The sequence below is a fragment of the Nothoprocta perdicaria genome, unplaced genomic scaffold (genome assembly GCF_003342845.1).
Source record: "Nothoprocta perdicaria isolate Ctin4 unplaced genomic scaffold, notPer1 scaffold_86, whole genome shotgun sequence".
Lineage (NCBI taxonomy): Eukaryota > Metazoa > Chordata > Aves > Tinamiformes > Tinamidae > Nothoprocta > Nothoprocta perdicaria.
The window spans coordinates 2753182-2780071 of record NW_020456154.1 but is presented as its reverse complement, the minus strand read 5'-3'; the positions used below and the strand labels follow the sequence as shown (position 1 = coordinate 2780071).

At 47.2% G+C, this 26890-nt stretch overlaps 1 protein-coding gene across 7 annotated transcripts in view; it reads left to right on the top strand.

Annotated features, from left to right (window-relative positions):
* RBFOX2 (RNA binding fox-1 homolog 2) overlaps positions 1-26890 on the top strand; it is a 122583-nt gene that overhangs the window by 72787 nt on the left and 22906 nt on the right. For 3 of the 7 annotated variants that reach the window (XM_026052285.1, XM_026052287.1, XM_026052290.1), the window contains exons 3-5: positions 6682-6828; positions 17493-17546; positions 26121-26213. In XM_026052285.1, the coding sequence (XP_025908070.1) occupies positions 6682-6828; positions 17493-17546; positions 26121-26213 (294 nt within the window). The remainder of the gene's footprint in view (positions 1-6681; positions 6829-17492; positions 17547-26120; positions 26214-26890) is intronic. The other 4 variants (XM_026052291.1, XM_026052286.1, XM_026052289.1 and 1 more) reach the window with 3 other exon arrangements.

The following is a 26890-nucleotide window of genomic DNA, read 5'->3' as shown; positions in this document are numbered from 1 at the left end:
ACAGAGAAGATGGGGTGAGCTTAAGGTCCCTCATGGAAAGATTTTATTTATTTACTTATTTGATTTGGAATGGGTTACACAGCAGTGTAATGCGGTCTGTCTCTTACACCCTGGGTGGGAGCCCATCCCTGGAGAAGTTTGGCAGATTCTGACAGGCAAGTGAGATTGGGTGACTTGAGATCAGTGGTGGTGTCTGTTGAGTTAATCCATTATGATCTGGAAGCCTGAAATTGAATACCAGCAGTGAACATAAGGAAAAAAGCCTGTAGAGTCCAAGTCTATGTGCCTTCCAAAATGCTGCACATAACCACAGTGGAAATGGGAATGGCTGCAGCTAGGGATAATCTTGGTGCTGGATTCCTGAGAGTGGTAAGAAGGATTTGAGCTGTCAGAACAGGGGCAGCAGAAGAGAAATGGGTCTAAAAGGTGGTGCAATACGAAGCTTAGTGTTTTGGGGACCATTTTATTTTAGGTTCAAGCCTCATTTGTGGGGCTTTGTTTATTATCTGGCATGTGAGTCCTYCTGGTCTTTTTCTCGAAGCATCTGTCCTTTCTCTTGATACTATCCCAAAGCACAGCTGAAAGACCTGGATTAAAAATAGACCGAGGTAGCAAGCCATATTTGGCCTCCTCGGTCTGCTTACAAGCGACCTGTCCTTTAAACTGTTGACACTTTGCATTTCACCTTTTTATAGCACTGAGTCGCCTGGCTTCTTCCCCCCTTTTTTATGTGTGTGGTTTACATTAGTGTGCTTATCCCTAATGGAGACACTCATCACAGAGAGCTCCAAGTGGAGATGTTAATGAGGCTGCAGTTCCTCTGGCAGCTAATCTGATCTAACGCTGTCAGGGAGGAGAGCTCTGGCTCTCCCCTCAGCCGCTCCAAAGGCAAACTCCCACCCCTGCTTCCCGACTCCATCATTCCACCTGCGAGCTCCCTTAAGTCACTGCCCTGGTGGAAGGCTGCCCAGTTCTTCTGCAGGGCTCGTGCCTTAAAGCAGCTCTTGGAGGAATCCTGCTCCCGTGGCCAGGTGAGCGTGTGGAGCGCGAGGCCCGGAGCCGGGAGCGGCTGTCAGCTCGCTGCATTTCCTGCTGCTCTGCCCTCAGAGGGAAGATTAATCATCCGCTGAACTAAAAGAGCTTGCTCCGTAGTAAATGCAGTTAATGCTGGGAGCTGATTATTCAAGTCATTCCTCTCGGTAATGTCAGAGGGAAGAATTTGTGTCGGTATAAATTACAGGATGCAGCTGGAGGTATAGATGTACGGGAGCAAGTTTATGTAAATGCCTTTGCATGAAAGTAGCAGGTGCTCTTGACTTGTGTTACCTTGTCATGAACTAATAGAACGCGCTATTTAATTACAGAGCATCATGTGTCTCCACTTTCTGATGTGCCGGAACGCCTGCAACTCCTGTGGCAGCCTTTTAACAAAGCCAGAGTTGCTGCTTTCTTCAAGAAGACACCTCTGTGGTGGAGTCGCCTACAAAGGCTGTGCAGAGGGAGGCAGGGAGGCTGAGCAGCCCTCCGAGTGCGCCCCAGATATCGCCRGAGGCTTCTCAGCTTTCCCCTGTAATGCATGGATGATGTTACAAAGATGACATTCCTCTGGGTATTTCTTGCCTGGCCTAAGATTGAAAGGCTTTCCTCTGTAATTATTTACCATCGTTTCAGTAATTAAAGCAGTTGCTCATTTGAAGTGAAGAATATATTTAATTAATATCCTCACTTCTTTTTCTGATACTGTTTTAGTAGGTAGATATGAGGAGCTGGCTTCATATGACTATCCAGCTGCTCGCTATTTGGACCCTTGAGCTTGAAAATTGCTGCCTTACGGGAGCAAACTCTGGCATTTAACATCAGGAATTTGCCTTGGGTATTCTGTTTGTCAGTACTTGTAGACTTGCGCCCAATAAGGCAGATTTAGAAATCTGCCTCTTTTTGAGAGAAATAGGAAGTAAATCAGAAAATACTGTTATGTTAGAGTGTGCAGAAATAGCGTTCCTGCGTATTTCAAAAAGCCTGTAGCAAAATAAGAAGCATAGAGAATGAGAATAATGATGATGAAGATGTAACAGTTGTTTTTATGGAAAGAAACTAAATATTCACTTAAAAAGAAGACATCATAGAGGGATGAAAGGACACGACAGATTTATAGAATCTTGAATAGTGTGGGAAAGAAAATAGGAAACTTTCCCATTTGCTCTTGCTAAGATGCATGCAGAAAATGTTTGTGGCTTGTATGAAACAAAGGATTGGTTTTGTCTTTATTTTTTGATATAAACTTTTGGAACAGGAGCCTTTGGCAAGAGGGCCCTTTGGAAGCCAAGGGTATAATTGCATTGAAAAAACCCCATTAAACCAGTTTGTGGATGACAGATTCACTGCCAGTGACCAAGTACAAAGGCAGGAGCTGGCTCCGTTTGCCGGAGGCTGGGACGCTGCTAGAGCAGCATCACCAGGCACTCGCCCTCCTCTTGGGCTCTTGCACAGATGCTCTGTGTGACCACTGGCACAAAGGCGGCAGGGGCCTGGGCAGGCTCTCAGCCTGTCCTCCCGTTAGCTCTTCCGTTGGCCTGGAAATGCCGTGGTGCGGAGGTGAGCGGCAGCCCGGGCAGTCTCGCTGCCTTGTGCAGCCTGCCAGGGCATCCCCGTGTCACAGGAGACGCAGTAGAAGCGTTCACAAAGGTTTTGGTGTCGTGGCCAGCGCAGTGGGTGTCTGTTTCACCATTTCACTGCTGCCTTGGAGGACAGGGAGAGAAGCCTAGGAAAAAACAAGTACTGCTCAGAAAACATTTCATTTTTTCATTCTTAAATGACATGTAAGGCAAATGGTCTTTGTGCAAGGTGCTTGGCAAACTGCGGGCTTTTGTGTTCAGCTCTTAGGTGGGTTTATGTCTTTTTAAAATGAGGAAAATGAACAAAATAAGTTGTAGGATATCTGCAAATAGGCAATAAGTAGTCAGAAGAAAATGATTTAAATCAATCTCACTAGATTGAAAACACTTAAAAGCTATGTAGGGGTTGCTTGATACACGCTCAGCCATTTTTTTGCGGAATTTTTGRTGTATAGAGTCCTTGGGCACATTGTTACCTGGGTCTTTCTTATGTAACTGTGCTGGCACATCTGAACAATCAGCTACGTGGATGCAATGTTTAAATGAAAYGTGCTGTTGTTGAAAGATGCTGCTTGTTTCTGGGAGATAAATATAATATAGACAGCAGCAGTTCCCCTTTGTTCTGGGGTGCAAACCCCGGTCGGGCCCTGGTAGAGCGTGAAGCGGCACGGGAGGGTTTGAGTGACCACCATCAATTCATCACTTGCTCTTTTCCTATCAGACCTGCTTGGCAGGCAGCTGCTTGCTGATAAATGGCCGTTTCCGCACAAATCCGTGGCTGGGAGCTGCCGAGTGCTTGCCACAGTGCCTGCCCTGCCCTTCTCCATGGGGAGATTGCCATCTGCCAGGCATTCATTTTAGTCGGGGTCTCCACGGCATAGCTCAAGCTCTTGATCAGCGTTTCCCTCCCCCTTTTTATTTGTTTTCTGGGGATCCAAGACTAGTCGAGAAGCGGCGGAGGCGGCACAATCTGTCTCCCGAATTGCGAAACCACCCCAGGCCCCCCTGAAAACCGCTCGCAGAAATTCAGGGRGTTTATCTAAGTGGCTGTGATTCGCGGCGTGCTGGGCTTCCTTCTGCAAGCGCTGCTTTGGGATGGAAGAGTCTGGCGGAGAGCGGGGCAGGAAGCTGCTCCCAGCAGCTCCCGGGACACCCCGGTGTTGCTCGGGTTTCCCTCTGCCCTTTTGCCGGGCCCGCTCTGCCCTGAAGCCGCCGTGTCCTGTGTGGGGTCTCTGGCCTGTTGCTGGGTGTGTGAGAGGTGGCGTGGGGAGCTGGGAAGCGGCGCCAGAGCAGAGCAAACGCCGATGCAGGACCCCCGTGCGTTCCGGGGAGCCCCGTGCGTTCCGGGGAGCCCCGTGCGTTCCGGGGAGCCCCGGGGTGTTCCGGGGAGCCCCGGGGTGTTCCGGGGAGCCCCGGGGTGTTCTGGGGAGCCCCTGAGCGGAGCTCAGGGCCTGCGCCGCGGTCTGGAGGCCGGACAGCGCCCGAGGAGCCCGATGCCGCCCGCGGGGCCGGGGGAAGGAGCGCAGGGAAACGCGGGTTGTTACCGCGCGCCTGCGTCGCGGCCGCTCTCCATTATGCACCGCCTGAAAAGAGGCTTCGGGCCCTTCCTTTCATCTCCCTSCTAATGAACTGAGACAAGGAATAGCCATAAAAGCAGGACGGGGAGGGGAGAGGTCTGAGGAGACTCTTTCATTTGTGTTGTAGCTGGGTGTGCGGCGCTAGACWCATGCAGTGAGCTAATGCTGTGGCGGCGCAAAGTTCAAGCCTTACCTTAGGGCTGTGTGTGATGGAAACGAGGGAGCTGCAGCATCCAGAGAGAGAGACGCTCTTTAATGTTGAATTACTGCTCCAAAAGTATGGAATGTGAAAGCCTGAGAAAACATTTGGGGTCAAGAAGATCAAACTGGACTCGGTTCCTCCTGTTTTTCCTCCACGTTGAAGCCTTTGCCTTAGTGCTGGCATCCCACGCGCGCGGCCGTGTGCGAGGGCAGCTGGGCGCGTGTTTAGAGTGGGCCCCTGTACGGGGTTCGTGGCTTCCTCAATGGGAAGGAGCTGGGCCCTCTGCCTGCGACCAAGTGGACGGGAGGGGAGAGGGGACGAGTTTCCTGGGCTGCAGACGGAGCAGCTCCCCTCCCGTCCAGCTTGGATAGCAGTTTAAGAACTGTTCAGAATCTGTGCCTTTTAATAACGGAGGATGGACTGAGCGTGTTTGTCTGCAGGAGGATTTGCCTGCGTGCGTGTGCGCTTGCCACTTGTTGGGAAACAGAAGATTTGGGCATTGACATCCGCGAGGCTCCGGAACGTGCCCCATAGCGGACTGCGAGGCAGCCCCCTTGAGCGAGAGGGGCGCTGGCTGCGGGCAGTTGCTTTGGAGCGGCCGCTTCTCTGGRGACTGGTGATGGATGAGCTACCCGGGCGCTTTGTCCCTCTTGGATGGATTTGCCCTGAGGAGCGGGGACTCTGATGGAGTCATAAAAATAAAGCTGCCAAATAGCACGGGGTGATTTAATCACAAGCTGCCCGCATTGATCCTTCCCCCGGGGGGCTCTGGCTGTGTGGTGGGAGATGCTTTTTGTCATGGGGGTGAGGCAGGGGATAGCGAGGGGAAGGCAGCTCCACAGAGCTCCGCTCGATCACATCTGAAAAGTTGTTCCTAAAAATGTGATATTTAGGGGTGGATGAGTCTTAGCCAAAGAAGAATGGCTGCTTCTTCGAGCCTTCTCCTGSGACTTGTGTTGCTCTTGGGAGCAGAGATGCTTGCAAAGCAATTGCYCCATTCCTCCCATCAAGGCTGATTTGATACTAACCAGATCAAACATATTTTATGTTGCTGGCTCCGCCCCACCAAGATGAAAGGGAAGCTGCCACCGTTCTGCTCAGCAGGACAAGGGCTCAGCGCTGACTGTGAGTTTGCGCTTGTCCGTCCTTTAAAACCAATGCACAAGGTCAAGGTCATATCTGTCAGAGACATTTCTGGCCAGAAGCAGCTTTGTGCTAACGTTGCCAGTTCATCTTTGGRGAGAGATTTCTTTCCAAATGCCCATGAAGTGTTTGTTTGCTCAGTGGTTGTGCAGGGCACTCTGCTCCGTCCAGTCACTGTTCGGTGTGGGGCTGACGCCTCTGGTGTTTCTCTTTCTTTGAAATACACAAACTGTATTTAAAACAACCCCTAAAACTACTCAATATTAAGTTTAAGGACTTTCTTGTATGTCACTTGTGGCTGAAGTGGCTGAAGTTCTTTCTTTTCTCTTCCCTGTGTGCCTTATCTGTGTGGCTATTGGGTCTCTCCTCTGGCAYACTGGTCTCCTTTCTTTTCCCACCTTTTCCAACCTTTTCTTTGCACAGGTAACCCCTGCCCATCCCTTGACCTAGCCTTGCTGTACCAGTCAGCTCTTGGCAACACTGGTAGCAATTCCCTTATTCTGACTGTGGAATTRCTTGCAGGAATTAGCACCTGGAGTCCTTGTAAACCCTGGAGTGAAAATAACTAACAAAAAAAGTTGATCAAGAGTATTCACAAACTGTTTAAATATGGATTTTTACTACTTGATTACATATTTTCTTTTGGCTTGGTGTTTCTCTGGAGGGAGCACAACAGAGCAGATGCACTTCTGGTGTCGGTCTGATGAAAAGCTGCCGTCTCAGCTGCGGGATTGAGATCCTTGTGTGAACATCCTGCCACGTGAGATTAGAACAGCAATTCTACCTTCCAGTTACAGGATATGAAAGATCCGCCGCTTCATTAGAGCTTTCCTACGGTGACAGCTGAAGTGAGGGAGAACGGGGAGAGAGAAGCAATTTAAGAAAACCAAAGACTAGGCTAAAGTCTAAGCTGAAAGGTGATGTGGGGGAAGGAGCCCGAGATCTCATTACTGCTCACGCAGGGAAAGGAAGARGAACAACAGAGCAGTTGTTAAGCAGTACTGGCTTTGTCAAAATAATTGTCAAGTGCTCAGATTCCGTAGYCACAAGTGTGGCACTAATACCTGAGAAGAGGTGGAGAAGGCACGTGGGAGGAGTTGGTGTGGTTTCACTCATGCCCACATTTTTGTCTTTCTCGTTGCAGCAGACAGAAGGAGGGGCACAGACAGATGGACAGCAGTCGCAGACGCAGAGCAGTGAGAACACCGAGAGCAAATCCACTCCAAAACGGCTCCATGTGTCCAACATTCCCTTCCGCTTTCGGGATCCCGACCTTCGGCAGATGTTTGGGGTAAGTTGCTGGAGCCTGTTAAGGTAGCAAGTTCTCCTTCAGCACGAGTGGAGCACGTGGTGCTGACGTGTTCGTGTGGGGATAATGCCAATTCAGACAGCACTCTGCACAATGTTGTGCTGAAGTGGGTAATAACTGTGCTCATATCGAGTTGTTAGTAATCAGTTTGGAAAAACAAAACTAATCTTTACTTAATTTCCCAGTTAAGACAGGATTAAGCACTCAGTTGACTTACTATAGCCATTGCACGGCACTGTTTTTTGGTTGCTTAGAAACTTATTGAAATATTTGTCTTTCCTCATGATCCACTTTTGCTTTTTAAGAAGTGCTGGAAGAAATTTGCCAACCAGCAACTGCATGGAGTTGACACTGTGTGTGACGTGCATTCTATTCTGTTCTGACTGAATAGTTTCTCTCTGAGCTTTGTATCTATTCATCTCTGTATATAAATTCTCTGGGGAAGATTTTGTTCTCATGCATATAAGTGATGCYTGCTTCAGTGCAGATACAGAGATAAAGGAACTAGATGCTTCATAACCCAGTCTTCAGGGGGAGTTATCTGTATGTTGTCATTAAGGATCTTTGCCTTGTTGATAGGATGATAGGCCCGTGTTAAGTTAACACACTTAAGTGTTGTTACCTGCTTGAGATGTAGTGTAGGGGTCTCAAGTTGGCAACCACCAAAGGGCAGGTTACTCTTGCTGCCCTAACAGCGCTGCTTTGAGTGTATCTTGATCCTAACAGAAAGGGCAGCTGCTCCTCCAAATTCTTTAGAATTCTTGTGGCATCTCTGGAGCCTTTGCTGTGCGTGTGCATGCACATGCATATGCTCATAGGCAATATTTACAGTTCTGTTTATTTGTTAAATTCATGGACTTTTGAGTTTGGACTGCTGTAAATGAGAGAAGTGGGCTTGTCTGTAGTTTATGCAATAGGAAGTGAGCAAAGTGTGCAGAAATGTTCAAACATTCATTAATAGCCTTGGGTTGTGCTTGCCTGCAGGAGTCCCAATCGTTACGTATTGTGGGAACCCTTTGCTGCCTGTTCCTGGAGGGTTTCTTCTGGCTGCAGGAAGCAATTCTGGGGATGAGAGGGAATTGAGGGAAGTGAGCGAAAGGCAGGGGCTGCCCTGGCTCCTTGGAGAAAGGGGCTGACAGGAACTGAAGGCTTCACTGAAGAGAGGAACAGGCTGCAGCTGGCCGGGAGCAAGCGCAAGGTGGTGCAGCTGGGCGAGGGAAATGTGGAGCGCGGGGTCCGGCAGGGCTCGGGAGGCGCCTGTGCAGGGCAGGCCCCGGGGTCCCGGGGGGCAGGACGCTGCAGGGGGCTCTGCAGCGGGGAGGCCGCCCACGTGCCGTGCCGGGCTGGGCTGCCGAGCGCTGCTGCGGGGCCCCCCCTGCGCTCTGCTTGGCGCCTGGGCTGTGTCTGCAGCGCCTGGGCTCCCTCGTGCAGGGAGGACATGGAGGGTGGCAGCGGCCAGGGCCCGGGGGAAGGGGGCGTGCAAGGAGAGGCTGAGAGACCTGGGACTGTCCGGCATGGAAAAGAGAAGCCTAAGGGGGAATGTTTTTGTTGTCTACAGCTGTCTGATTGGAGGACGTTGGTGATGGAGCTAAATCCTCTTTGGAGACTCCAGGTTATAGGATGAGGGGTGACAAACACGAATTGGAACATGGAAAATTCCAATTAGATGTTAGGAAAATTCTTCTACTGTGAGGGTTGGCAAGTAGTGAAACAAGGTGCCCGGAGAAGTTGTGGACCCTCCGTCGTCAGAGGTGTTTAAGGCTCAACTGGACACAGTGCTGAGCAGTGTGATCTAATTAGACCTCTGCTCTGAGCAGAGTATCAGAAAAGAGGACCTCTGGAGATGACAGAGCTGGCATTTTGGTTCTAGGATTCCATGCTGTTAATGGATTTAAAGATCCATGGATGTTAAGAATAGGACTATATTTTAAGGGCGAAGGTCCTCTCCTGGCAATCTGTGGTTTCTCAGTATTCCCAGCTGCTTCTGCTTATGTTTTCCAGCTTGCTTTCCTTCCGTGGGGCCGTGGGTAGGCAGTTCTGTGCGGGGTGTGTAAGCTCGTGCCGCAGTCACGGCCAGGGCTCGGAGCACCTGCTGCAGCGAGTGCTTCGCYCCGCGCTGCCGCGGCTCCCGCTCCCGGCGGCTCCGCAGTGCCGCTCTCCCTTCCCGCGGGATCCATGCCCGTCCTGATGGCTCTGCCGGCTCCTACGTTGTCGTATTGGGCCRGATACCCCCCCTCTGTGCAGGCAGGCAGGGATGAGATGGAGATGACAAGGATATTCCTGCCCTGGTGACACTGGTGTCACCATCCTGTTCTTATCGCTGTTTTGTTGATGGGGAGAGCCAGGGGATTTGAGTGAACTGCTGTTTGGAGCCAACTCAGCCTCGCTGCTTCCGGGGAGGATTTCCATCCTTATCCGGGGCCCAGATGGTGTCACTGGTCTTACACGGAGAAGGGAAAGCTCCCTAGATGCGTTGGTCTCCATTGTTCTCCGAGTTACTTGCTGTTGGGTTACTGTCAAGATACCTTGAGTTCCAGCGCGGTGACACATTTAATAGGGGTCAGTGGTGTGTTTCCCCGTGAAACCTTTGGCCAGCTCAGCCGGCAGCGCGTGGCCTCTGTTCCGAGGCAGGCCCACCAGGAGCCAGCTCATCTTTTGGGGCATAAACAAGCCCTGTGCTGCTTTCCCGTAATAGAAAGCCCTGGTGTTTTGCCAAGGAAATAATCAATGACTCCCGTAGATCTCCCTTTCTCTCTGSCTGTGCTGCTTCTCTCAGCATGCTCGGAGCCTCGAGCAGGAATGTGTTTTGCTCCGAATCCCCCTCGCTCCGGCTTCTTTTTTAGGATCGGGATGCCTTCCCTTGGGTGACTCACTGGGACCAATTCTTTCCCCAGGGTGCTTGTGGTTGTCTGCATCCCCAGCTGTGCCTGCCTAGTAACCCCCCACCTTCCCCCTCTGCTCTCTGTGTGTCAGGTCACATCTCCTCAACGTCACATCTGGGAGACTCAGAATCCTTGCCTGGAGTGATTTTCCGAAGCTACTGTACAAAGAGAGAAATTGGGTAGACAGCAAAGCAGCAGAGGAAGAAATAAATGTGATGATGGGGAAGGAGTAAAGAAGTCCCTTTAGGATTGAGCAGAATGCGAGAGGTCAGGCCGGGCCCAAGGCACGGAGAATTAGCTGATGTTTTAGTGCAGCCTGGAATAGAGGTGGACTTCAGACATGTTGTTTTGTGTGTGACTGAGGGAAATTACATAACGCTTCCCATATCGTTGCCGTTTGTGAGAGCTTCCAGTGTAAGCACTTCCTGATGAAACCAAGTTATTCGGGTTTAAAATAATTTCTCACCTACTTTGTAGCAGATCTCTGGAATATGTTAAGACAGGGAACAAAGATTTCCTTATCTATCTACTTTCTATGTCTATATGCTGGACCTATTGCTATGGGGAGACAAAATAAACAGGCTGCTTCAATTAGGTAATACTTTCTCAGCATTTCATGTTGCCAGTGAAGTCTTCTAGAAAGCATCTAGAAGGAATAGGTCCTTATTTTAATGCACGGAGTTCTGCACCCGCAGTGGAATAAATCGATAGTTGACCTTGTTCTCGCAGATAGCGAAGAGTTAATAGCTGACTTGAATCCCACAGTTGCCTAGGTACCAGTGATTGTTATTTGCCTGCATTTACTTTGTGCAAACAGAATATGGCAGCAGTCAGAAATGGAAGGAGCTTTGGAAGGGCCAGTTCCTTTGGGTCGAGCCGGCTGGCGGGATAGCTGCCTGCGAGGGGTCCTCTGGACAGGGAGGCGTCAATGACGGTACCAAACGCTCAGCAAAACTGCTCTGAGAGCCAGAGAGATGCAGCTCCACAGTCACAGCAAGGGAGGAGGCGAGACAAAGAGCTATCCCTCCGTAAGGGAGCGAAGATGAGGTAAAGGAGAAAGTAAATGGCAGTGAATTGTATTAAACTTTAAACACGAGAATAGCACTGAGATGCCATGTGAGTTCAAGGGAAAAGGCAGCAGTTTTCACATGTTAAAGAAAAATCTAGGTATAGGTCCAGTGCAGAATTTGTAARTAGTCGTGTAAAAAAATAACTTGCTAATATATTTTTTAAAGTCGATCTATATAAGGAATGCCCAAGGATAATGGTCAAAGCATGGGAGTTTCTTACCCATGAATGTCAATTTTTAGCAGCTTCTGGTAAACACGGGGAATTGTAAAAGGATGGTAGACTGCCCACCTGGATTCAATATAACAATAATTAAAAGGGATGACCCAAAGAGTTATGTGTTAATTAGGCATTTGTTGACGCAAGATGAGAATAGTTTTGACATGTTAAAGCATCTGAAGATACACTTTAATATTATTCAGCACAACTTAATGCAGGAGAATGTCTTTTTAAACAAACATTTAGTCTATTTTGACAACGCTGCACTAAGCAATAGTGATAGAGTTAGATATTGCTCAAGTGTTTGATTTAGTCCATGTGAACAGTTTTGATTAAAAAAAATGCTTGTCTTATCTCAAATAAACAGAACACAGATTAAAAACCTCTTTAGATATAGATCTTAAAAAGTAGTAATTAATGGGGAGACGGTAGTGATTAAGACTATTTCTAGAGAAAATTTYCCCCAGGGATCTTTTTTCAATCTCATTCCTATTCAATATCTATACCAGCCATGGAGATAGTAATATTAAAACCTCACCAGAAAGATTTGCTATTTGAAACACTACTTGGGAAGGAGGAAGATTAAATTCGATCAAAGAATGAGTTGAAATGACTGGTTGATTGCGGAGAAATCTGACCAAAAAAAAGTGTGTTTGATGGTTGATAGCTTAGTGCAAGGTACCRTGTATTTGGGAACAGGCCGTCCTCATAGGACGGAAAGTTTTCTTTGTAAAGCAGCGATTTGGAAGTACTGGGTGTCAGCAAAGAGAGCGGCTTCAGCGGTGCCGAGGGGAGTAGCAGCCTGAGACACGCACGTGATCCTGCTCCTCCGCAGCGCTGAGGGGGCTGTGGCTGGGTGGTTGTGGCTGGCTCTGAGTTCAGCGCAGGGCTGGAAAGGATAAGGGGTTTGCTGTGTGAGATGCTGGGTGTCTGATTTAGTGCATCATGTAGTGTATGGAAGAGCTCAGGAGATGCCTTGTGCTGCACGCCTGTGTGTGCGTGACGCCGAGTAAGAAGGGGGCTGTGTTGTTTACTATCATGAGACTCACTAGTGGGAAGCTGCCATTTAACCTGATCAACCCTGAAATAAGAGAAAAATTTCTTAGTAATCTAGGCTAACTTAAATAATGGAGAAATTTACTGGCAAGTGAAAGAGTTGCTGTTGTTGAGTGTCAAAAACAAGTCAGCACATCCTTTCAAAAATGTCTATTTATCCATTYGGGGAGAGATGTTGTATGACTTGCTCTTGTAAGAACTCTTGACCTGATGTCTGTAGTSCTTTCCATAGCCACTAATAATAGTTTGTTCCCATCTCTATCTCTGTTTGGCAGAAGAAAAGCTACAGAAGAAAAATTCATCCCTCAGAATGTTTCCAGACCTTTCAGTTTTGTGTTTGGATGGTGCCTGTGGTTGCATGTCATGATTTCCAGCTCTGGTTCTTAGGCCTCAGGAAACAGTTTTTTCCCAGTGCAGCATTGGCTGAGGTGCTCTGGTCAGCTCTGATGGATTTCAGAGTCTCCTGAGGAATCTGGTGCTGGGATTGGGCTGCCTGGCCGGGCATATCCATCTGYCCTCGAGCAGGATGCCTCATTGTCTCTGCACAAACAGGCAAAGTGGGTTGTTTTGGTGGCTCTTAGTGTATTAAGCCCTTCTTATTTGCTGTGAGGGCCACCATACACAGAGTCAGAATTGATTTTTGTCAAATTTACCCCGGCGAAACACTTCTCAAGAGTCATCAGCTGTCCTTACAGAAGAAGATTATGTAAGATATAAATGAGGAACGCTGGCTGGAGGGAGGGATAGCGGAGGAGAGGCGTGAATTCTCCTGAGATCTGTCTTCAGATGGAGGCACTGCCTTTTTGTGACATGCTCACATCATAACCGTGACCTATGGCTGCTGGGAATATCAGCAGCTTGGTTGGTAGTGTTTTTTTATTTTATTTTTTTACTACTTTTTTGTGGTATGTAAGTATTGCAGGTTAGGCAGGTAAATTATACGGCAGAAATACCTTAGAATTTAAGTCTTGCTACAGTGCAGAAGGGAAAGCACTGCTAAAGCAGAGAAAGGGAAAGATGCCCAAAGGGGTTTAAAGGGCCTTTTTTAGGTTGCTCTTTTGACTGGCCAGGCAATTTGAAGGAAGAGCTCCTGTCTTCTGGATATACAGACCTATTTTGTCTCTGTTTCATCGCAGGCTAATTGTACCTGCCACAGATTACACATAACAACTCTTAAATGCCAAATAGGAGAACCAGCGCTTGGACAAAAGGTGGCCTCTTTGTGACAAATCTTTTACTTCCTTGTTTTTCCTGTGGYAAGAGAGAGCTCACGAAAGACAACTTCATCCCTGTGGCGTGGGAGGACTTTGTTCCTGTTGATATTACTGTTGATTGCAGTCAGCAGAGGCACTGCTATTACCTTGATGTGTTTCACCCACGTGATTTCTAGCATCACCCCGTGTGAAAGGGTGATCCAGCTCCAGGTGAGCCTGCTTTGGCAGTGCTGAACTGCTCTGGGGCTGAGCTGCTGTCCAGCCCTGGTTGACTCCACGCTCCCAGAACCAAACACCAACTCATGCTGGTGGGGTGCCAGGCGTCCTGGAGAGCAGGTCGACCCCAGGAGCTTGGCCACGGGTGCTCTCTGCAGTGTGGATCTCTCTTGCCTATGAGATGCTCTTGCCCACAGGCTTCACATTTGAGGACCTGTAATTGAGGACGCTCTCTTGGCTGTTTTAAATTTCTGGTGGAACTGAGCCTGTCTTTGAGTGACACTATTTGGTGTCTTGCAGGTGTGTGCGGATTGCAGTGAGTTTTGTAGGAACAGTCAGAAGCTGCGTGGAGGCACCAAGTCCCGTTATAAGGATGCGAGGCTGTGGAGCGGTAGCTCAAGTTGCCTTTTGTTGTTCCATGACTTCTAGAGAATGTGCATCATAGTCCCTGTTGTTGGCATTTTTAGGGTTAAGTTACTTGTCTTGGAGCTGATTTTGAAAGCTCTAGGCAGGGAGATGAGGCAGGGCCAGCTGGAACAGAACACACAGGAAGGGCCCTACCAAACTGTCAGTGTCTTGGAAGGCAAAATCACCATGGTGCCAGTTCTTTCAAATTTATTACATGTTAGTTATGGCCTCTGCTGGAAAAATCTGTTGTCTTCGTGTCATCTGAGTGGAAAGAAACACATCACGCGTGAGCCTGCTTGCACAATATCCCTTTATACAAGATAAGGTACATCATGTTCAGGCAAGAAGACTGGGTTTTGGTCTTTGCTGTTGTTTGTTAGTATCTTTATGTCTCTTGGAACCGATATTTCTAATAGTCACTGTTCTAACARTGCCATTGTAATGGCCACGATTTTTCTGTATTACAGGATAATGACTGAAAGCTGACACAAAGTCACTTCACTTCTTGAAGTGGAGAACTGGCATAAAGCTGGATTCTGTAGTTCCTTTGTTATGGCATTACTGGAAGTATAGGTGCCTGTGCACTCCCCCCAAACACACACACACACCTCATATGTTGGGTGCACAACCAGTTGATGGAAGGAGCTGTTTGCTTGAGCTGCCATGTGGTAGGGGATTCTGGCCCCTTGGTCAGATCATAGGCTTTTAAGCCATGGTGGGGAGCAGCTGAGATGGGTRGTGCTGCAGTGCTTTCCTCAGAGGCTGTGAGCTCTGCCCAGGGTTTGTTTTTTTCACAGCTGCTCTCCTGGGATTTTGGTAAAATGATATTTATGGCAATCACTGAGTGAAAGAATCCCCGTGAGCACAGGGATCCATATGTTCAAGGTCAGAGATCAGCGAGTTAGTCCTTGAGGATGGTCTGACCAYGGGTCATGTTATATTCAGCTATACCCTCTGTCTACTGGAAAGCACCAGCATGTAGGTATATGTGAATTAGAAAAATCTATGGGGGGCGCTTGATGTTGACTCTTATATTTAGATGGCCTGGCATTTTATATTGTAAAATTTGTGACCTTTTGCCAAGGAACTCTGAAAACTTCCATTGTTTTCAGTAGGCTGTTGACATCTGATAGGGGAAGCRCCATCAGAGAACAAAGTGCCTTTTTATGTTCCACTAAATTAGATTCAGCTTTGAAGGAGATATAAACTGTTAAAATGAACTAGTTATTTTTTTTCCCTGCTTTCATTCTTCAGGGCAATAATTTTGGCACGCTACCAAAAGAACGTGCTGCCAGTGCTGGACCTGCTGCAACTGCTGCCGCAGCCAGGACGAGCCGCGTGGTGTTGGGAGCTGTTGGAGGGCACCTGTAGTAATGACTAGCAGAGGCTTGAGGAGCCCAGGGTGCTTCCCCTGCCACCTCCTCTGTGTGGTTTTGTCCTGCTTGGATTTGGTTTTTCCTCCAGGGAGTTGCATGGGAGAGTGGTCCCTCCTGTCCCCGATTGTCCCCAGCAAACAGCAGTTGGCCTCACTGCTGTCCCTCTTCCTTCTCTCCTAAGCAGTTTCCTGGCTCCTTGAAAATCCCCRGCTCTTAAGTAGGAAAGAGATGTGGCAAACCACACCAGTGACTCTAGTCTACTGCAGAAGACTGCAAGGGGTGTTTGACCTGAATTCTCTCACTTAGGAAGTTGCATAAATCCACCCACAGGGAGGGCGAGGAGCCTCTGCTACCCTTTCTCGCAGAGCTGGGTCAGACCTCTTGTCTTCAACCTGAAGAATCTTGTCCCAGCCTGAAGAAATGACACCCAGGACAGGATTTGCTGTTGAGGTTGAAGCCCCAGGCAGGGAGCTCAGCTGAGGGGGGCTGGCGAGCAGCTCTGGCAGTACTGCTGGGTACCCRGGCCCAGCTGGGCATGGAGAGAGGAGAAGGTGGCAAGGCAGAACTGCACACCAGAAGCTGCACAGTTTGTTCTCTTTTAAAATCAGAATAGTGAAGAAAATGGTGATTTTTTGGATGGTTCTGAAGATTCTAAAATAATTTAGGGATTGGCGTTTATCAAGAGCAGGTGTCTGGCAAAGCTAGTTAGCTGGATTAATTGGGCTGGGTCAGATCCTGCCCTAAGGGAGAGTGCTCCTTTCCCCTCTCCCCGCTTCCAGCTGCCCTGGCACTCACCGGACCTCTTGAGCTGATACAGATCATAAAACCATCAAAATCTTCTTTGTTTTTTTTTCATGTTTGTGTGTGCAGTTCTCTCCAAGATGGAGCTCTATCAGTTTACCTACAGGTCCGAATGAAAACTGGGGCCGTCGCGGTGAGCCCAGGCAGGAGGGAAGAGGAGCAGTGAGTTACAGAACTGCAGTGTGAAACCGTCTGCCCAGGGAGGCTCGTGGCTGAGATCTTTCCAGGCCAAATGCCACGGAGATAACGCAAAGCAGCCAGTGCCCAGGGGCTGTAAGAGGCCAGTCCCTACCAAGCGTGCAGTATCCGAGCCAGACACAGAAGGTGTTTCAGCCGTGCTCTGCAAAGCAGTGGTGCCAAAGGGCCCAGCGTGGCCAGTTGCTGCCCAGTTGCTGGGTGTTGGAGGTGCAGTCACTGCTGGTGTTTCCGTCAGTCTTGTTCAGACTTCACGGAGCATCAGATACTGTGCGCTCAGTTGTTCTGGAGATAAATAGAAGACAGAGTATTGTCCTCGAACAATGCAACAATAAAAGCAACATCTGTGAGCCATTGTTCATTAAACAGCACTATCTCCTTTTTAAGAGTGAAGAAGGGAAGCAGACAGGCTATGGCTGGAATTGTTGCAGGCATTTTGTATGCAGACAGACACGGAATACTTGTCAAGTGGGGCCTTAATAGATTTGTATTGCTTTACATATTCAAAGCTTTTCTTCGGTCATCTTAGTTTACTGACACATATGCAAGTCTGGACACAAGTCTTTCAAGGAGGGCACTTGAGAAAAGAGCAACATATGCATTTGACTCCATGTGGGAATGTTAATTTAAACAATTGGCCAAGCATCATATTAAGAACGTTGTGGCAGTGTCTTAGAATCACACGTCCAGGGGCTGTGCTCAGCAACTTCCCTAACTGTGAAAGCATCACCTTTGCATTTTTACCATCTTTCATTTGCTACCTACCTTAAAACTACTTCAAGGAATGAGATTAAAATGAGGTGGATGGAAGCTGTTTGCAAAGGAAGTGGGAAAACTATTCAGACATACAACTTGTTTGAGAAAAATATATATCTCTAAAATTAAGACTCCTCTGTACATGTGCTTCACAGAGGAAGAAAGGAGATTTTACTTAAATTAAGGGACAAAAATATAGCCAGTTTGTTTCTAAAACCATTCTGGATATTGTTTTTATTTCTTAAACTTTTGTGAGAAAACCTGGATTCTGTGACTAGGAGAATCTGCATGCCCTAACCTGAGAGAACTGGGTCATGTTGCTAGAATTTTATGCCTCTGACTGTAGGCTAGAAATGGAAATATTCTCACCTCTCTTCTTCCACTAAGCCAGCCCCCAAAAGTAAAAAAAATGGATCACCAAAAATAAATTTTTTTTTAAACTTGTGTCTTTACAGCAATTTGGCAAAATCCTTGATGTAGAGATCATCTTTAATGAGCGTGGCTCCAAGGTAAGTCCTGTTTCTGTACCCACTTCTCTTGTTTTGATTGCACAAAATAAAAGGCAGATCATTGCCCGGAGAAAATCTCTGTAGAGCTGGGCAGGAGTTAGTGTGGGGGGGGGGGAAGGGAAGGGCCATTTGGGGACTGTCTCCTGTTCCTTCTGATTCAAGACCCAGATGAGCAGGGTCATTTCGGGACAAAATGTCCACATGCTCCTGGACAGTCCTGTCTGTAAAATGGGATCAGGTTTCCCAGCCCTTTTAATAAATAGGGAGCTACCTGGGCCTTCATACCAGTTAGTGCCCATTGCACTGGCAATGGGCTGTCCTGTGGGGAAGGCAAAATAAGGTAAAGCAGCTTGGTGTGATGGGAGCTTAAAAACATCCACCCCCCCAAACACATTTTTAATTAGAGACTATAACATCTCATATATGGAAGGGTTTTTTTTAACTCTCATTTGCAAAATTCTTGAGTGTTTCTGAGATACTGACCTTTCATGTCTGAGATATTTCATAATTAATTAAAGAATCTTCATTCTCCCTGTCCTGCCCCACACAGACCTCTCCCCGTTGCAGTTACATTTGCACACCTATTTTTGTTCTAAAGATATGCCAAGAGGGAGGTTTTGCTGAGTGTTAATGGTAATTTATTTCTCTAGAGAAGAGATTTCAAATGTTGCTTAGGTCAAATGCAGAGAGATGCAGTGATCTTTATCCTAATTGGCAATTGGTTCTCCTCACATAACCAATATCACCACAATGACAAATGGATGTGATTCTCTCTCTGCCCAGGAGGTTCAGCACTGGAATAGCAGGGAGTTTTGCAGGTCAGGAGCAAGGTGCATTGCCAAAGCTCTATGGGGGAAGCTTGCACAGTGCATGTCTATACTCTGCTTGACTTAATCAATGCTAAGATTCCCATTTTCAATTAAAACAAAATTTCCCTACTACCCCCACACACGTGTGCACACATGTGTGCATGCACACATGAGATTTTGATGTTGCAATTCAGCTAAGCAGCTTCATTGTAGAGTCTCTGCCTTTCCCTTGGATTTGAGGTTCACTGTCTTCAGGTGGCCTCTTTGCTTCAACATGACTTACAGAGTGTGTTCATGTTCAGAGCCCTCTGCAAATCCTCCCTGGTGTAACCAAAGGTGGATTCTGAACCTCTTCAGTCTCTGTATTATCTGGAAACCAGAAAGCAGTTGGTGTATGTGCATAGGAAGTGAGATTTAGCACTTTCCCCTATCCTTCAGATGTGTCTAATACTTTTTTTTTTCTATAATAATAGTAATATGAAGAAATACATGTCTGTATGTCTTAGTTTAAGGATTTTACTTCCTTTTGGCCAAGAATCTATAGGATTTACCAGAACAAGCAGATGAGTTTGTAGATGCTTGTCCCTGCTTGAGCAAGGGGGTTGGACTGGACGATCTCAAGATCCCTTCCAACCTCAACCCTTCTGTGATTCTGGGATATTTATTCTGCTCTTTCCTGACAAATTTATAGGCCAGAGCTATCTGTGAATGTCCTGATTTTGGTTATTCCTGTTTGCCATTGGGAATAGCCTCTGGTCTCTAGTAAATCTCTGCGTTTTGAAAGTAATTGCAAAATGAACAACAAAAATAACTGGCCTGACAAAAACATGGAGCTCTATCCCTCATCCCTCTCCATATCTGTGCTTTCCAGCACAGTGTTTTCTTCTCCCCATATATTCATACTCTTTCATCCATATCGCCCTGTGTTAAACACCCACAGCTGCCCTTTTCCTTCTAGGCTATACAAACACTGGGGGCTTTTTGTGAAGACTTGTTTTATGACTATGAAAATTACATTTTGTGCAATTGTTAAAGACCAAGGTTTCTGGTTTTCAGTTAAAACAAAACTTGTTGCTGAAGAGTTCCTCAAAGAATTTTATTCTGAACTCTATAAAATGAGTTTATTCTGAACTCTATAAAATGAGAATTTTATTCTGAACTCTATGAAAAAGAAAACAATCCAAAGAGATGGTCTTACAGTTTTTGACAACACAGTTTTCTACTGCTTTTTTGTCAACTAACAGCGAAAAGTAGTTGCAAAACTGATAGCTGTTTATGTAAGGGATGGGGCAGAATCTGAACAGAATAAGAAAACACCCAAAGAATGATTTTGTGGTATCTTTGTATCCTTCTCTATCCTAAATAATTCATAGTTTAAAAAAAATGCAAGACTATTCCTGCTTAGCATGAAAATGGGAGGCCCCAGTGTTTGAGTGGGGTGTAGCTGCACGAAGCACCTGGTATTCACATACTGGAAAAACAAGCAGTTTGGTGATCTGATGGTGAAGCAAAGGAAATGGATCTTTCTGGAGGCCACTCACTCACTCTTGGGTTCTTCCTCCACCCTAGGAAAACAAAAATCTGAATGCATTTACCTGCCCTGTGGTTTCCATTCTAATCTAATGATATGAAACCTCTCTCTCTTCTTCTCCTCCTCCTCTCTTTTGGGAATCCGAAAGCAGATGCTCCTGCTGCCTGCCTTGTGCTGTGTTCTCAATGCTCCCTCCCCTTCCCCGGGCTCCTGAGGGTGTATAGTCTGTGTATATGTTGTGTCCATCTCTACAAGGTGCAATGGTGAGATCCAAATTGCCCTGGGATCGCGCCGGGGCCGAGCGGCGCTTTGTCCCAGCCCGGCTGCGGCGGGAGCTCCCTGCCGGAACGGCGGCCGCAGGAAGGCGGGCTTGGGAGTCCACCTGGGATGAGCAGCCTGGTTTCTTCCACAGCCCGAATGGTGTTTCAGAAGGAATGAGCTCTCTGTGGGGTCTCTGTGTGAGCAAGAGCCAGTCGTTCACATGGCAGCTGCTTAAAGCCCGGGGGTCTTGCGCTCTGCTTGGAGAGGGTGTTTGGTGTCTCGCTGTGTCGCAGCAGAGGAGGAGGTGGTGAATGGTTAGTTTTGAGCCCTGTGCTGGTTCTCCTGTGCAAGCAATGCCGATTGGTGTTTCTTCCCTGGATTTCTGCCTGCYCCTGAGCTCGCTTCTGCGGCCCTGGCTGGCTTCATGCTGATGCTGTTTTGCTGCAGATTGGAAACAACGTGCAGATTTTGAAGACCACTTGTCTTTTGTTCAGTTTTATTCTTCAGCTTGTATAATGGAATGACTTCAATCTTCACAAAGGGTTTTTTTTTTTTTTTTGTCATTGTTGTTTCTAGGGAACTAGCTGTTTTTTTCATTTGTGTTGTGCTTGCCATTGCAGTTTGAGCTCTGAATCACCTGAAGTGCCTTCAGACAGTGCTCTGATGAGGGCTGCTTTTTGCCAGGCACTTCGCCGAGCTGTGAATAAAGCAGCTCTGGAGGAAGCTGAGAGGAGGGACTCCTGCCCCCCTTGTCAGGAGGGGCACAGCCTGTTCTGGCATCGCTCCTAAGCTGAACAAGTGGGCATGGTTGAAGCATTAGTGCAGTTTGCCTGTGTGATGCCTTAAATAAGATCCCAGTGACATCCAAGGAATYGGTGGAGAGGAGGCCTGAGCTCCTCAGCTGTGCCCAGCGTGGAGGTTCAAGAGGGGCCCTCTGTGACACTCAGACCAACGGTGCCTCAGCACACAGCAAAACCGAGGCTGCAGAGGGAGCAGTTTTTGGTTTTTTCAATAGCAAGAGGTAATTTTTGCAGCAGATGGCAAGCTCATAGTTGCAGGGTGGTCTAAGCTTATGTTTCCCACTGCCTTCTGCTTGGGAAACCAGGGTCYTTGAAAGAGGATGGCCTCTGAGGTCCCCACGAAGTGTCCTGGACTGAGCTGCAGGGAGAAATCCAGAGGAAAATATCCATCAAGGGACTAGAGGCCCTTGCAGGATACATTTGTGGTGTTTCTGAAGAAAATTTTGTTGCTGCTACTGGTGAGTTTTGTTGCAGGAGGTTAGTGACCTGACCTTCTAGGCCCTCATTTCAGGTTTTAGGACTGCTTTGTGGGAAGATTGCCTTTGGGTTGGCTCTCCCTCTCCCTAGTTTTTCTGGTAGTGGGGGTAGGGAGGTGTAGCCACGAACCTGCTCCCTCAGCRCGTGGTAGGAGGGACACACGGACTCCGCTGCTGGATCAAGGGGAGGAGAGGGAGGGCAGGACTCGGGAAACGTGGGGCCGCGACGCCTCTCGTGTGAACGGGCTGGAGCTGCTCTTTGAAGCCAGAAGTTCTCGCTCAGCCGCCCGTTGGCCTCGTTCCCACCATTCATTCCTGCCCTCTGCCTCCCTCGGTTTCGCCAGAGCCGTTGGACTGGGGAAGTGACCAACCTGGACTGGGGAAGTGACCCAGCTTAAAAATAACCCGGCTGCTTTAAAAACCAGAGCTTTTTTTTTTTTTAGATTATTTTTCYGGGCTGCTCTGGCTCACGGGGCTGCGCGCGCGGGGCCAGGCGCAACGCGCRAGCCGGAGGAGGAGCTGGGAGCGCTGCAGGAACAAAGGCAGCTTCGCTTGGCCTTGGCTGCCCTCCCGCTTTGCGGCGTGCGGGGCTTCTGCTGCCTCTGCCCGTCCACCCAGGGCTGCTCATCTCAGGTGGATTCCAGCTGGAGCTCTCCTGCTGCCTCCAAAAGCCTTGGGAACGGGCAGCCAAAAGCGCCTCGTTTCCTTGGCCGTCTTTTGAAGTCTCCTAAAAAAAAAAAAAAAAAAAAAAAAAAAAAACGATCTGTGTATGGAGATAAGATGGGAAAACCAAAAATCCCGGCTTTTTAAGCAATTGGTATTGGCAGCAGATGAAGGGAAGGCCCCTTCGATGGCTGCCTGTTCTAGTGGTACAAGACAAAGCTGCTGCTACTGAGGTGACTGTTGTAAACTCAGTGACAAACGAAGGGTTTAACAATGCATGGATTTCAAGGGGCGCTGTTTCGTTTCCTTTGTTTTTATTTTCTGTATTTTTTTTGTTTTATTTTCTTTTTTTTTGTTGTTTTCTTTTTTTTTTTGTTGTTGTTTAATTTCTGTGTTCTGGCCACACCCAGGAGAACCGTCTGCTTTTGATTTCTCCCTTTACGGTCACATGGTAAATTTTCTTTCTCATTCTTCAGAGATGGAAGCATTCAAATATTATATATATATACATTTATTTTATTTTTTTACACTGCTCATCATGTTGCTTGTTATTTATTGCAGAGTCTGAGGCCAGACTAAAAGGGTGACAGTTACTCGGTCTCTTCAGGCCCTTTGAATAAAGCTTTGGGTGAAAAAGGGGTTAGTCTGGCACTACAAATTACTCTCAAGTTCTAGAGACCTCTGGGAATATTTAGTGCTTGCTGGGTACTTTGAGGCTTGAACTGATGCTTGAAATAAGTCCCTGGCAGTTGTTGGTGGAAGGAAACTGTTGAAAAATTCAGCCTTGTTACCATAATAGACTTACTAAAGCCCCGTTATTTGTGTAATCGGGATTTTAGAAACCCTAAATTTTCTTTGACGCAGGATGGTATCTTCCCTTCCTCCGCCTCCATGGTTTGCTACCTCTGTGGGGCCGGCCAGTGGCTGCTATAAATCTAAAGTGGCCACTGCTGTTAATCTGCTGCTCCTTTTCAAGGGCAAGGCAACCTTGGGAGGTAGAAACAAGAATTGCTGGTTGTATATGTATTTAGGTGCAATTAATCCCTGTTCTTTGCAGGTCATCTGTGAGAAGGAATTAAATGAAATATTCTTTTTCTCCCACGTGTATAATTGCTCATTTTGAAACTTAGAAATAACGGAAGTGTCAAGCTTGGCTCACCTCCTTTTTCCTGAGGAAAATTTGGAAGTCTAAGAGGTGTATTAAGAAGACTTTAACCAAGGGGACAAATACCAGCTGTACCGTAGCCAACTGTGAAATGTTAATTCAGTATTGACACAAAATGATTTTCAGCAGAGCTGTACAAGCAAAGGAGCAATCTGTCAATAAGCCAGGAATCCTGGTTAATGAGTTACGGTGTTCAGAATCAAAATGATTAATTCTGTTTTAATTCACATTGTTTATTACTTTGAGATAGTCTGCATGTGGATTGAACCCTGGCTTGATATAATTTGCTAAAAATATAAAAAATTCAAAATCAATTTGAAGCCACTTGATTTTTATTTTAAAAATCCCATACAGACTTCCCTGGTTAGCCATAAATGTGAATTAAAATAGTTTTAGTTAGTTTGCTTCCATTCTGCGCAGATCATGTTCAAAAAATTCCTTGCCTCTATTCTCCAGCTTTTCAGTTCACGGCATCGCAGAAGACATAAATTCCATTCAGTCTTCAAAGGATCTTCTAGAACAACAAAACAAACAAACAAAAAGCGTAAAGAGAGAACAGGGGAAATGGACAACTTCCTTTGGGAGTATCTACCTCCCTTTCCCCGCAGAATTTTCAAGATGCTTTTTTCTTAACTCGTTACATAGGACAGAGGGAGACATTCTGCTCTGTTTCTCAGTCTCCTTTTCCTCTAAAAGCTGAGTTCTCTAAAGCTGATCCCATAGATGCCCCCATATCAGCTTTGCTCTGACCTCCCATCCTAATTGTCTACAACACATTCAAGAGTTGAGTACATTGGGGCTGACTTGTAAGCCCTGCTCTGTTGCAGCCCAAATTTTAAATCATTTCAATGGAAAACTTTTATGCTGGAAAAAGGCACTGTTTGTTTATATAGCTTTTTTTTTTTTTAATAGCTAGAAACATTAAATTATCTGAAGCCTTAGATTACTGGGGTGGAGCCTGTAGGAGACCTCTCATTGATTTCAACATTACAAATCCAAGTTATGTTCTTTTATTATTGCTGTTCATGAAATAATAAAAAGCTGCCCTTCACAAACGTGTAACATTTTTGCGCTGGATATCTCGCTGTGGATGATGAAGACCAGCATGCACGTGTCAAATGGCTTGGGCTTTCTAAGATTCCCATTGCAGAAGCCTTTAAAGAGCACCTAAGGAATGATGGCTGGCTTGTGTCTTGCTGCTAACACCGCTTAGAAATCCAAGTGCTGTTTTTTTCCCGTTCAGTCCATGTACTGACGCCGAGCTGCAGGAAGGGGCTGCGAGGCTGGCATGCCGTTTTGGTGACCAGGCACAGCTTTATGTCACTCACGTTACCCAGCTCTCTCCTTAATAGCAAGAGTGGCCATCGCATCGAATGCAAGCTTCGTTCTTCCTGCTCCCGAGGGTATTAGTGCCGGCAGAGATTACTGTCCGTACRTTACATGGATAAGCAATTTATATCAAGCTGCAGGAACAAGTTACTCCTGTTCTTCAGAYACCTTTTTAAAAATTAGACAAGTTAAAAAGGAGAGACTGCAGCGACATCATTTTGCTTGTCCCTGCTGTCCAGCAGCGTGAAGAATACCTCACCACAGTTTTCCCTAGTCAGATACGCTTATGGATAGCTCAACTCCTGGCCCGTTTAGCCATGGCGCTTGGTTCCCATGACACTCTGTGCCGTCRTGTCCGTGTCCATGAGCCCGGGCCCAGCCCAGTTAAAGGGCTCCATGGGTTAGCGGTGATGGGCCCGTGTGGGGCGGGAATGTTGCGCCTGGCTCCATGGGCCYGGTGAGCCTCACTCCTAGAGGAGCACGTAATAGTCCTTGGGCTTTTGCAGTTGTCCCAGCTCAGGATTCAGTCGTTTTTGCTCAAGTCCCATCCTGAGGCAGAGATTTTCACCACCCGTGACGCAGAGTTTGCCCCCTCAAACAAAATCTGGTAGCAAGGTATGAGGGTGGTGATAGTAGTAGATGGTTTCGGTCAGCGTTTCGGTGGTCAGATTTGCCCACAAGCCCAACATGATACTGGTAGATAGAAAAATTCTGAAACATTGTGGGTGATTTTGACTAGAATAATGCCTGCTACTTTTAAATCTTCATTGTATGCAATGTTTATATCTCGATGCCACCTAGATGCCCTGCCTGTACTCTCAGGGCCTAACGCATTGCTAGGCAAGTTACAGGCATAGGCGTAGGCATGAGCTGTGCCCTGAAGAGCTTTCAAGCGCTGCTTTGCAAACAGCCCTTCCACTCCACCCTTCCCTCAGGTAGGTAATTGTTATTGTCTCCGTTTTGCAGGTGGGAAAAGCAAGGTTGAGTGTTTGGTTTGCCCAAAGCTCCGCAGAGCTGCCGATGCCGTGCCCGACGTCGCAGCGCCGCTCGCTCTCGGAGCGCTCTCTCAAGAGACCCGAGCGCTCCTCAGCATTAACGTCCTGTACTGTGGGGCGGGAGGGCGGCTGGGGGGAGTCCTGCAAGAGCATGTGTGAATTAGCAGCCACAGGAGAGAAGCCCCCTTTGGGCTTCACCCGCTTCCCTGTGCTGGAGCAGGGCTTAGTGTTGGAAAGCAAACCAAAATTGTCTCGAGTAACTTTGTACTTCTTTTTTGGTCTGGCCTCAATTGCTTTTATGTTTTCTTTTTTTTTAAKTACTCTTCTTGTTTTTCTTATTATGATTACAGCTCCTTTATTTTATTGAATTTGATTTCTTTCATTTATGAAACATGCATGAACCGACAATGTGACTCTAGGAGGTTATTGCTGAGTTGTGCTGATGTCGATTTCATACTGTGATATTTTTTCTCTGTTTACCTCGAGATCAGTATTTCAATATATAACGATGTGCATGTTTTCCCCCCTTCTCCCGCTGCATGCAGGGATTCGGGTTCGTAACTTTCGAGAATAGTGCTGATGCAGACAGGGCCAGGGAGAAATTACACGGCACCGTGGTAGAGGGCCGTAAAATCGAGGTGCATGTCTTCAGTAATTCAATTTCTTCTTTATATTTATTCTTTTGATTTCCTTTTTGTGTCTTGCCTCACTTATTTCACATTTGGACCCCAGTCTCGTGTGTGCGTGTGTGTTTGTGTCTGTGTCCTTCACCTCCCTGCACTGAAACGTATAAAAGTTTTAATACCCCCTTACAAAATATTTTTAWTGTTGTTTTGGGTATTTTTCTTTTCTTCTGTTTTTTTTTTTCTCTCTAATTTTTTATTTTCCCCACCCACTCCAAATTTTTGCCCTTCTGCTGTCTTGATTTTTCCTTTGCTTCAGTTTGCGAGGCTCCGATTTCCTGTTATCAGGCCTGAACAAAAACTTAACTGAGAGAGTACTGTCCGATACCTAACCGGGTGTCCAAAACGAGCGCAGGGGGCCAGCCCGTATCCTCTCTTTCCTCAGAGGTCAGTTCTCCTCCATGCAGGCGGGAGGGGAGGGCGGCAGGGATCCCCGGCAGTTCAATCCCATCCCAAAGGCTCTTGCTGCAGAACAGCGAGCGGTTGACATTGGCTCGCCAATGTAGCCCTGTTCTCAAGCATACGGGGGTGTCCACCAGTTCTTTGATTTTAATTCTGCTGTGTTGGAGGCTAACTGGCCTCTCCCCTTTCTCCCTCTTTCTTTACCAAAAAAAAAAAAAAAAAAAAAAAAA